The sequence below is a fragment of the Leptinotarsa decemlineata genome, unplaced genomic scaffold (genome assembly GCF_025532065.1).
Source record: "Leptinotarsa decemlineata unplaced genomic scaffold, Ldec_3_MD MMD2_tig00026340_RagTag_RagTag, whole genome shotgun sequence".
Lineage (NCBI taxonomy): Eukaryota > Metazoa > Arthropoda > Insecta > Coleoptera > Chrysomelidae > Leptinotarsa > Leptinotarsa decemlineata.
In genome coordinates this window covers 1,169,817-1,182,383 of record NW_027412694.1, presented here as the reverse complement: position 1 = coordinate 1,182,383, position 12,567 = coordinate 1,169,817, and the positions used below count along the sequence as shown (strand labels likewise).

Here is a 12,567-nt window from a genome sequence, read left to right as displayed (position 1 = left end):
ACTTTTGACACCCACTCTCTCAAGTTATCCAGAAACCTTATATAACAATACCTCCCCAATAATAAATTTTTATTATTCATACTCCTGAAAGTTGTGGAATCAGAATCTGTTGCTTTGCTGGAATATATCCACTGAAGTTTTCCTGACTCAGAAGGATTACACCATGAAATTTTTTTGTATGTATGGGAGGTTTATCTGTACTCTATAGCGCTGAACATTCCAGTTTCTCATAAAGCAGTGATACTTTCAGAATTCTAGTTGATTCATGTTCTCACTTGAATATCTTCATAAAATTGGACATAACTTTCAAACTGCAGTCACTGAACTCTATCATCTTCAACAACAGTGTTGTCCACAACTTGAGTCAGGATTTTTCTTTATCCTTAAGGTACGATGTCGTAAATATCAACGAAAATTTCCGATATTCACACATATAAATAATTGATACGAAATTTCATGAATGGGCTCCGAAAGTGAATTAAGAAAGGAAGCATAGCTGATATTTTGACAGTGAAAAGATCAGTATGTAGTTAACAATTTATGCATTTTTGGTAACTTGAAAGCGAGGCCTTTTTACTTAAAACAGGATATCTATTCTAGACTCCTCATAACTAGATTTGATTATTAATATGAATAAATGCCATTGTTTCTATAATGGGATAATTGACGTCAAGATCTACGTTAAAGCATGGAAACTGGTTTGATTATGGTTTATTTGAACAACGTTTAATGCTCTCAGTTATAAATTGATGGATGTAGCCCCTTACTACGTCGTAGGAGATCATAATGAAAAGAGAAATGAAAATTTATATGTTAAAAGTGGTAAAAAACATAGAAATTTTTAATTCTCTTTTCGCTCTCAGTTATAATTGTGCATAAATCATATCAGGTGGGATATTAAACTCGTAAGATAACCAAAAGAATTCAAAATAGAATACAAATATTGTATGTAAAATGTATGCTTTCTGCTGGGTCATTTACATCTTTAAATCTAAGGATGTTGCTTAAGAAACTCAAACTGCCTACTCCCAAGCATCGACACAGTCAAAATGAACTCTTTATAATTGAGGTGTGTAGATTTTGCCTCAAAGTTACTTGCAGATACAATCTGGAAGAAAAAGCCCACTCGAAACAATCATTTTCTTGAAATCATTAAATTACATGAAAGAAGTACTTTCCAAACAACTACTTTTATATGATCACTGAATGATATGAAAAATTCACTTCAATTTGAACTCCAAAAGTTCGTTATGGAACTGAATCAACTATCACTTATAAGAACGCTACCCAATATAGTATACGAAAGAGATAGCGTTTCACTTACATAGAAAATTGTCATCCTCAATGGAGGACATCTTTGTTTCGAAATAAGACACTTGTTTTATTGCCACCAATCTGGATAGTATTTCAAAATGAAACACTCAATTCATTTATAACATGACTTTATATCAAAGATGTGTTTAATCTACTTATGTCACGATGACGATACGTTATGAAATTCAAATGCTTATTTGGTTTCAATAATGGCTATGAGAATTTCGTTTAAATTGAAAGGGATAGGGGAGATTGGTTTTTGGCAAAAAAAGTTTTGGTTTTTTCGATATAACGTCTTGAATGCTGAAATAGTTCATTAAAGTTCATTTCTTTAGATTAGTTCATTTGGAAATTTTCATGTTACCATATGTTCAACGACTGATTTATCAAAATTTTAATTGTGTCACATTGGTTAGTTAATATTGTCAATTATTGAAAGAAAAAATTCGCGTCACATAGCCCGTATTAGTGGCTTTTTTGATCTATAGTGATTGGAAGTTAACAAAAGAGTGACAAATCTTTTGGAACGGGAATGGAAGAAAGGAAAAAAGTTTTCGAAATTTACCTTAGATTAACTTAAACTAGAATTTGGATTTTGTTTCATCTCTAGAAATCTATGAAAAATGCATCAATAATTTTCCATCAATGACATATTTTCTCTCACAATTATTATGAAAATGTGCACAAGCCATGTTACTGAAGGTTTCCGAATTTCAAATTTGTGTGAACTGACAATTTTTGTCAGCTTGGTGCCCTACCCAGCAGGTCCTTCAGGAGTCCAGTCCATTTTATCGTCTCATATCCTGGTGGACCTGTCCCAATCCGTATACTATTCGCTTTCCGGTGGCGAAGAACACAGGTCTGGACAAGAGTAGTGCGAAATCGAGATGAGTGGACCCCCGTTGTTCATGGATTCGATAGGATTCCAGGGACTCAAATCGGAGTCTCCCTAGAACAGTGAAACGACATGATGTTGTTGAGTGGTTTGTAAAGATTCGATAAAATACATAATGGTCATTGAAACAAAACCACTTTCCGAAAGTTAATAAATTTTTATGTTGAATGGATGCTAAATATCTGATAAAATTCAGTTCAAACATTGAACATTGATAAATATAATCGAATTCAATTGAACATGAAAAAAACCTGCAAGTTTTTTTGAATAATATAATTTTCAATAATTATGAAAAGTGGTTGAATAATGTTTTTTTAAAGACATCTGTGTAAGTCATATTTCGCTGGTAAAACAAACTATTTCTATTATTGTATAGTAACATGACTATTTTTGAGTAGAGTAGAGAGTAAAAAATTCACTGGGGATTACTCAAAAAATGTGTTCACTAACGGTGCATAAATCCTTCGAAAACAATAATGAGAAGAAACTTTTTTTCTATTATCTACCAAAATAAAGAGTTACTATCTTTATGAATTACGTCTTTTCTACAATTTACTAATACGCTGAGGGTTGGTTTTTCAATGCCAGCTAAGCTTTAGCTAAAAGCTACAAACAAGCGGTTCACCAAGAGCTTCACAGAGAGCTAACTCATTTGTCAAACCAGTAACTATTGAACTAATACCTCTGACAAATGTTGGAGACGGATTGGGCAACCCTGTTGAAAGGTCTGATAGACCAATTTGAAATTCTGCAAATTCCAGGTTAGGACAAGTGAAAGTTCACAGAGGGCAAACAATACCGAGGTGAGACTTGGTGAAATTTTTTGGCACGACTTAACGTGGGCTCAACAAAATTAACGGTCTTGACAGGTATACAGGTAATAGACGACGTCCTCTGTGAAAGAAAGTATTAATTGCCGGTCACTGCAACAGGCTCTAGAACTCGCTGGGAAGGGCGAAATCAACGAACCCTGGCCCGAGACAGGTATGAACTGCACATCTAGGCACCGAAGACGAATGAGAGACTAAACACAAGGTCAGGGACACTACGGCCGTAAAATGAATAATTTCGCAGGATGTGATTTTTGCGGTAAGGTAGGATTGTTTCAGGAGGTAAGGTTTGTGTTATACATGTGGAGAGGTAGGACATAGGATAGCCTAATGTTCAGTAAGACGGAGGACAAGTAACTACGCCAGAGAAAATTCAAACGAAATACCGTTACTCCGCGTTATCCCGGCAGGAGTCGGTGAAAACTCAGTAATATAGAAGGAAAAGTATGAACGTCCATATCTGCGTGCACGGATATTGGCGCCCAGAAGAACACCATTATAAAAACTAATCAATACAGTTCATTGTATGATTTTCATTATGAGGGTTTTACAAAAACCGCGACACGTGTTTCGCTATACAATAGGTTCTTCAAGCATAAACTGAGAGTTACTTCTAAATTAAGCCATTTTATACTCTAACCTATTCGTCTACCTAAATAATAAATCTACCTGAAAAATACAGGTATGAATTCATTAACAATAGCAATACATTTTTCGAAAGTATACCTGTAAATATACCTAACTATTTTTACCTGTGATTGAACGAATTCGATAATGGCGAATTATTCAATTCAGATTGATGGTTCATAAGATGTTGAGAGTTTTTGAATTTGTTTATTACCATACTCTCCAACAGGTTAAGTTTCAAACTTTTCTTCTGGAAATGGAGGGGTTTGTATTCATGGTTGAACTCATGTCCCTCTGTGTTCAGTTTTTCTGAAACTGAACTTTTATCTTTGTTATTTTTAATGTGCATGCCCAAGTTGTTGTTGGTTTTGAAAGTAGTATTAACACTTTTGCTGTGCAGAAAATCTGAAATGTTTGTAGTGGGTTGGCCTAAGTAGGTTGAGGTTCTATAACTTTTATTCTCTTCTCTGGGTAAACTTCTTTCAAAGCTTGACTGTATAACTTTTTTGATAATAAAGAATGTATCAGACCGCTATCGTAATCATTGTTGACAGTCATTTGCTATGCTGATATGGGTGAGTAGATGAATTATGAAGGATAATATCTGTATGTACCGGTTTACGATAAATTGATAAATCATGTTTGTTGTTAACTTTTGTTATTGTCCAGTCCAAAAAATGTATAAATTCGTCCTGTTCCATCTCCATTATGAATGTGATAGAAAGGTAGAGAGAATTGATGAACTTCAAAAAGTTTGTCAACTGTCTGTTCGTTCCCGTGAAACATACCAGGATATCATCAACATATCTATACCAATACACGAAACTTTTTACCAGTGGGTTACTGTGTATTCTTCTCTCCAAATCGTCCATAAAAATCTCTGCCAGAATAGGACTGAGTGGGTTTTCCATCATGAGACCTTTGTAGGATAAATAAAATGTTTCATTGAATTGGAAGTAATTCTAGGATAAACACACCGTAAGCCCGTGGTATGTTTCACGGGAACGAACAGACAGTTGACAAACTTTTTGAAGTTCATCAATTTTCTCCATACCTCTATCACATTCACAATGGAGATGGAACAGGACAAATCTATACATTTTTTGGACTGGACAATAACAAAAGTTAACAGCAAACATGATTTTTCAATTTATCGTAAATCGGCACATACAGATATTATCATTTATAATTCGTCCACTCACCCAAATCAGCATAAAGTTGCATACCTGACATTTTCAGGTAGATTCATTATTTAGGTAGACGAATAGGTACTAGGTTAGATTATAAAATGGTTTAATTCAGAAGTAACTCTCAGTTTATGCTTGAAGAAGTTATTGTATAGCGAAACACATGTCGCGGTTTTTGTAAAACCCTTATAGTGAAAATCATACAATAAAATGTATTGATTAGTTTTTTAAATATGGATTTTCATCAAGTATTAGCCAGTTCTATTCAATAAATGTGTTGATAGATAACGGTGCTCAATGCGCTTTACGCGATGTGCAAGGTAATATGACTTCGTACAAAAGGTATACAAACATGCAATTAAGATTTGGTGATTTTCAAGTAATCGGACATGATATTTTAGTAGTGCAGGTAGCATATTCTATTGCGCATTTGTTATTAGGAATGGAATTCCTACTAGAATACAGTGTGAAGATGTGTTGGACCACAAACATGAGTATCCGCATGTTTTTGGGGCCAGAAACTCCAGTAGAATCCAAGAATGGATAGAAAGGATAGAAAAGAATTTAGAACGTATGTAGGAATATTTGATTGTTGTTTTGAAGTAGTTGAATAAAAGTCCCTCTAGGAGCAGATGGTCGGGATATACGAGTTATTTCTCCTTCTACAGAGCCTCTCCAATGATTCATCTCATTTGAGAACCGGAGAAGAACCCAAACAGAGTCAGAGCATAAGTACGATAATATAAGGAGTCGCAAAAACATTTTTGTGTTTAGAAAATGCATTTGCAACTTCAGAAACTTCAGTATTCCCATGCTTCCATAATATGAAGGTGTCTTCAACATATCTCAACCAAACTCGAGGTTTCTTGTGGGCTTCTTCAACGGCAAGATTTTCAAACCACTCCATTTATATGTTGGCTGTGACTGGTGAAAGTGGTGATCCCATTGGCAGTCCGTCATCTTGTGTAAAAAATTCGTCCCGCAGTTGGAAATAACAGTTTCGTACACAGCATCCTAGTAATTCCATAATTACTTCTATAGGTAGATTTGTTCTCTCTTTCAGGTTCCCGTCTTCGGATAGCTTTCTCTGTATGATTTGGAGTGCTTCTTTAAACCGGAACTCCAAAGCGATGGTAGAAAAGACTTTAACTAAAAGACAGCAGGAGCCTCACAAGACGTCACAACCAGTGCTTGCACTTCCCTACACCAGAGGATTATCGGAGAGGATAAGAAGAATTGGTTCCAAGTACAACATCAGAACCTGCTTCAGATCCGGTAACACTATCCGTAGCAGCCTCATGAAAACCAGGCCTCCAAACGCAGACTGCGATTCCAAAAATTGAATTTACCGGATACCCTGTGAGTGCGGAAAATCCTATATTGGTGAAACTGAGAGGCCATTGAATGTTCGCATTGCCGAGCACAAGAAACACACACAGCGAGTAGAAACCAGCAAATCAGGAATAGCAGACAATGTTTGGATCCATCAACACAACATTGAGTGGTCCCAAGCCAATATCGTACACAGAGAGTAACATTGGTTTAGGAAAAAATTCAAGGCCGCATACATGCTGTCCAACAACGTATTCAGCTAAGCTAGCGAAGATATACGCAACATATGAAAACCCATCATCAAGCGAAAAATGGCCAACACCCGCCAAACGGTAATCTCCCACTGAACCAGAAAAGCGGAAAAAAATGGAAAGCGGAGAAAGTGAAAGTACTCGAATGACCCATAAATAGTCATCTCTCGGAGGAATCAGTCCAGTCATCACCCGAAGACGATTGTAGATACTAACAATCGAAAAGTCGTGAACTAATGAGGCTTGGAATCTCTCAACTTTTTATTTTATTTTCATTTTTATTTCTTTATTTTTTGTTCAATCGTATTATTTTTACTTGTATTTAATTTCACTATTATTTCATTTCAGGTTGTTTCTGCCTAATATAATTGTTATTTTCAGCTATTCATTCTTAATTCTTCTTTTTTTAGTCGTTTCAGGGATTTCAAATTATTTTTTATATTAGACAATGAAAGTCCGAACTAGTGAAATTCATCATGAAACATTGTCAATCACCTTCAAACAAACGTTTCTCATGTTCATTTATATTCTTGAATATTGTCCTGGCTTGGTTAAATCAGGAAAGCTGTTAGCTGGTATTGTTACTAATTGCAATTGAAACTTTAGAGATGACTTTCAAGATGTATTTCACGTTTTTGTATAGTTGAAAAAGTATTTCAACTTTCATTTTTATACGTCATTTGTATCTATGAATTGAATTATTTGGTTATTATATGCCAGCTATTACATGTACGGTTCCATCTAATTTCTATTTAAATAAATGTGTAAAATTTATATGTGCCTCATAATTTAGTAGTTTAACAATTAACATCCAGTCAGCCATGAAAAGGTCTGTCTTGTTTAGAAATAGCCACTGGTTCCGAGACGAGCTTTTTATTTTTCTACACTTGTCGTCGTTTCGGATCACATTTCCATCATACTCCGGTGTATGCGTACTGTGGAGAAGGTGTGAGAAACGAACCTTTGGCGTGTAATCTGGTATGACAGGTATATGTATTCTAGCCAACTAATACCTCGTTCTCATTCTAGAAGTACCAAACCTTGACGAAAGCCAATAGGTATGATAGGTAGATAAGATTGGCTATATTTTTGAGTTTTTGTTGTCACGTAATATAGGGTTCAAGATATATATGAATGAAAATGACTTATCTCTACAAAACCTGTGTTTCTTCGCCTTTTCCCGAATTTGACGATATATCTACCACAAATTGGTATCTCGAACGTATTCAGATTGTTCTCCAGCTTTATCTGACTACATGATTTTTCTGAGTACATGCTACCTAATCATAAGGAAAATAATTTGTATCCAAAGTTTCACAAATCGACGAACCCATCCCGTTGGGTAGATTCCCTAACGATTTTTTGAAGTTGTCAAAGTCATTGTCAATGGAAGGGAGTCTTCAAGAAGACGGAGCGCTTTTCTTCAATATTTTTGGAAATGTCAAAATGACTGTTTTTGGTTTCTGTTGCTTTATGTGATCGAGACAGAATTTTGAACCCTCAAGCAGTATAAAGCGTTGTTTCACCTGTTAGTCTGTATATTGTATAGTTCGCCTCTTTGACTATCCGTTAGGAGCAACAAACGATCCGCATAATAATGTTTGATGAAAGTCTGATGGCGCGTCGTAGATTAATTCATGCAAAATTTCAGTACAATGATGACTTCATCGTATTGAAATATTATTTGTGAGGTAGGAATGGGTGAAAATATTCAAACCAGTGTTTTCAATTTCAATATTATCAGTGATTGGTTGGGTTTTTCCCCGAAGTTCTAAAATTACATAGGACGGGCCGGCGTCAATAACCAATTTGCTCACTGATCATTGGGTCCAAGAATTATGCGCCTTGAAAATAAACAATAACTTTCTGCATTGATATGGCCCATATTATTTCCGTGATGTTTCAAGCCCATATGATATCGATGTTCGGGAGAAGGATTGAACCAACCTGAAAAAATATTTCATTAGAATGGCCTTGGTTAGAGTCTGTGGAGTTTCAACAGGAAATATTATTGTTTCATCCGTTTTTCTTCCTCTTTTGTTTCACATGGAGCTGATAAATACTATTATCTTACTGAAATTGCTGAGGAGCTTATATCATTCCGACGGGGGTACTGAATAGTTCAAATAAATGTTTTTCAGGTGAGCAGTTTGGTCATTAATATTATCACTAGTTTCATTCCAAAGGGGTGAGTATTTTGATTTTTTGTTAACTTATACCGAATCCGTGAAGCGCCCGACTTGTTTTCTGCAGAAAGTTTTCCACATTCTCACAACATCCCGGTCTCGAATAACAAAGTTATTTTATTATATTTGTATTCATATCCAATCAGATGTGTACCATAGGGCAGAGGGTGTTGTGCTGAATATTTATGAGAGCTGAACGAAACGAGTCTGTGTGAAAGAAAAAGTTGAGGCACATATGTTCGTATGAATAGTGCCAAGACAGTTTAGGGTGTTATTGGATTTTTGTGCAGAAGCATTTTCCTCCGAGTCAAACTAAGATAAAAAGTTTGAAGTTTTGTGTTGTGTCAGAGAAGTTGAACTAGGTATATCTGGTAATCTGATTGGAGAAATTAACTTACACACCGTCTCGTCGATTTAATGAAATTAATTTCTAGCCAGAGTGAGTTGATTCAAGGTAGATATTGAATATTAAGAGAATAAATAGTTCAAGTAATTATAATGATACTTATTTGATTGACGACTTGTTTATTTTGTGGAAATTCATATTCACTGAGGATACACTATAAAAACACACTTTTGTCTATTTTGCACGATAGTTCTATATTTTTTGATTAGTTTCGGTCATCACACCATTTTTACTGAAAAATGTTGTTATGACCGAAACTAGTCAACAAGTATAGAATTACTGTGGAAAATATACAGAAGTAAGTTTTTATAATATATCTTCAGTGCAATTAAAACGATATTGGTAATCCTAAAGTTTTTTGAAATATTGCCTTTATGATGGTTGATTTTTGAGATTTTTGAATGGATTTTCTTAGATTGAAAGTAGACTATACAGATTTAGAAAGAACAAAGTTCTAGTTCACCTTCACCGCCAAAGTCTGAAGTGAATCACTGAAAAATGAAAATATTTTTGGAGGTTGAGATGATTTAAAAAAAAATTATTGAAATCAAAGATTGAAATAATGAAAAAGTAACACAATTCAATTGTTAAAAAATATATTCACTGACACAAAACCTTCTGAGAATTCAACTATATTTCACAATAGTGAACACTATACTCCAGTCAAACTTCCATAATTATTCACCTGTTTTACTTGTTCACTATCTTTCGTCGCTTGTCGAAAAGAACCAGTGTTCTGAACTAATCTGATCTTATCTGCCTCTGCAACTTGCCTTTTTCGTTTATTCTTAAAATTTTTCATGTATATTGGAGCTTCACGATGCAGATGTCACGATACCGAAGTCGGATTGTCACGCTCATAGGGAATGAATTGGGTAGGCAGTGGATCAACGTTTTTTATACAAGATTCATTTAAAGAGCTTTTAATAATTAATTTTTTTCATACTCACATTGTTAGCCTCATTACCTGTTGAAACATTGTAACTATACGATCTCAAACATGTTCATTACTTCGAAATGGTTAAATTGAAAGGGGTATATTTTTAGGAGAGATTGATTTTTGTATGTAGATGGAGAAGCAGAGAGCCAAAACCTTTCTCTTCCATTGAAATGGTATAATATTTGCTGATGATATTAGTGTTATATATTTCACAGACAGTTTCGAAAATATAAAAAATTATGAAGAATGGAGATTATGAAATTCTCATTTGGCTTAATGAACATAAATTGAGGCTCAATGAATCCTCATATATGGATATTTCTGTGAGAAAGATGGATAATTCAGTTCGATGATGTTTCAACAACAAAATTGTCAGGTCTATACATTGATAAAAAAAATTCATTTTGAGAAAAATTAGAAGGAAAATAGTCCTCTTAAATTAAAAAACCTGTATATTTCAATTTCATTCATTTACATTTGTACTTATTTCTATTCAAAAGGCAGCTAGTTAATCTGTAATTGAACGTAATAATTAGAAGCAAATATATTTGGAACCAATATTGAACTTCTATAAACTAAACTATTCATTGGACAAACATTGACTCTACAAACTCGAAATTAGCTGCTTCATCCATTCAAGAGTGATGCAAAAAATCAAACTTGAATTTTATGGAGAGTATATATATCATAACCATGTCACAAGACAAGTCAGATCACTGGTAGAAATTGAATTACAAGCAAATTTTGGAGAAAAAATCAATATATCATGTTGGGGTCATTGTATATAATTCAATATACATCTTCACTATCAGAATTAGATAGACACAACCATACAACTTCGGTCAGTCATCTACGAAAAAAAAATGAATTCAAAAATTAATGTACTCTGTTTTTTTCATAAGTTTAGATTGTTTCGCCTGGAAACAAATCATAGCTGCAAGTGTTTTCCGACATGAATAAACCAATTCAAGCCAAGTCCGTTTGGAAAAGGAGTTGTTTTGTCAGCAGAACAAAATAAAAATCATTTCAAGTGAGGTACCTAATTAACTACATTTTATAACTACCTATTTTATATTTTACGATCAGTCTTTCGAATCAATGAATTCAAATATATTTCTGGTGGAAAACAAAATAGATGGTTCGAAAGTTAAGCTATTTCTTAAATAGATTTTGATATTCAGAAAATGAATACATGCCTCTTACACCACTTACATATAATATTTAATTACCATAGAGCTATCGGGGTGGGCCGGTGCGGGTAGCAGAGACGGTTTCAAAAGGGATATGTCAGCCGCGCGAGGTGGATCGGGCGGGGGTGGTAGGTTCGGCGACGACATCAACCATAACGGGATCCAGCCACAGCAAAAGTCGAGAGTGGCTCTGCGCAAACCTCTGTGGAGGACTAGAAACAGCGTGGGGTTGACTATCGCGTGGACGTATGATATGTGAAGGGTAATCTGAAAAAATGTATTGTCAATATTGAAAGAATAATATAGTGTTTTCACTATGCTGGAATCCTATTAAAGAACAAATACAATCAAATGAATTGCTGGAATATCATTTATATTACAATAAAACGCGCAATAAAACTGAAATGAGAATATAATGAAACGAATAAAATAATCAAGATATAAAATGGTGATGACTGCAGAGTAAAAAAAATGAAAAAGAATGAAAAATAAGCAGAAAATCAAAAATAAATTGAAAAAATGAAAAAGAATTCAAACCAAGTTATTTTACGACGTTTCGATTGATAGTATCCACAATCGTCTTCGGGTGATCACCCGAAAAAGCGTAGTGCCTATTATTCCGTTACAAGCTTGATATTTACTTTCATGAATTTCCTCAAACACTATGCCCACCTAAAACCACCATTTTCAAAGAATATCTGGAAAATCATAGAACTACTTTTTTTGAAGAATTCATGAGGGATAGTTGATTTTTTGTGATTTTCCAAGATTTCTCTTCATTTTCATCATTTTTATATTATTTATAAATTCAGTCTCATTTCAGGTGACAATAAATAATTTTTTTTCAAATTAGAGTTCTTATAGTACAGAAAATTCATATGAAATGTTCAATGGAAATTCATAAAAAAATTTATGGTCTGTCTGCCGCTGACTCTACTTGTATATTTAATGCACCAAATCAAAGAAGATTTAATTTTTTCAACAAAAAGATATCGATTTGGAATTTTTAGGAAACATAAAGCTATCTATCGAAATCCTAATCCTTTTTGTGGAGCGAAAATATCTACATAATCAAAAAATCGCCAAACGATTACTGAAATTATGTCTCCAAACCAGCAACGGGCATTAAATTACAATTTGTAATATATATTAATATATTATTTAATAATTAATATAAGGCAGTTTCAACTAACAACCAAAAATCAGCAGTTATCACTTGATATTCATTTTTCTTGTTTGTTCTGGACGAAGACAAATCAAAATCGAAAAATTGACTTGGAATACTTCTCCAGCAACAGCTGGTTAAGAAAAAACAGATTTTTTTTTGAAAAACCGGAACTTACTTGTATCTCATAGCTTGTTTTATTCGCTACCTACAAGAGTATTGAGCAATTTATTTTACTGGTTTA

The 12,567-nt window shown here is 34.1% G+C and overlaps 1 protein-coding gene across 4 annotated transcripts in view; it reads right to left on the bottom strand.

The window, feature by feature from the left end:
• Nucleotides 1-449: 449 nt before the first annotated feature.
• The window catches only part of LOC111511503 (uncharacterized), a 246,865-nt gene continuing 234,747 nt past the window's right edge, over nucleotides 450-12,567 (bottom strand). For 2 of the 4 annotated variants that reach the window (XM_074183494.1, XM_074183497.1), the window contains 2 exons: nucleotides 11,198-11,425; nucleotides 450-2,263 (listed from right to left, as the gene is read on the bottom strand). In XM_074183494.1, coding sequence (XP_074039595.1) covers nucleotides 2,144-2,263; nucleotides 11,198-11,425 — 348 coding nt within the window. In that variant the 3' untranslated portion in view covers nucleotides 450-2,143. Of the gene's footprint in view, nucleotides 2,264-8,022; nucleotides 8,384-11,180; nucleotides 11,426-12,567 lie in introns of those variants that run through there. The other 2 variants (XM_074183496.1, XM_074183495.1) reach the window with 2 other exon arrangements.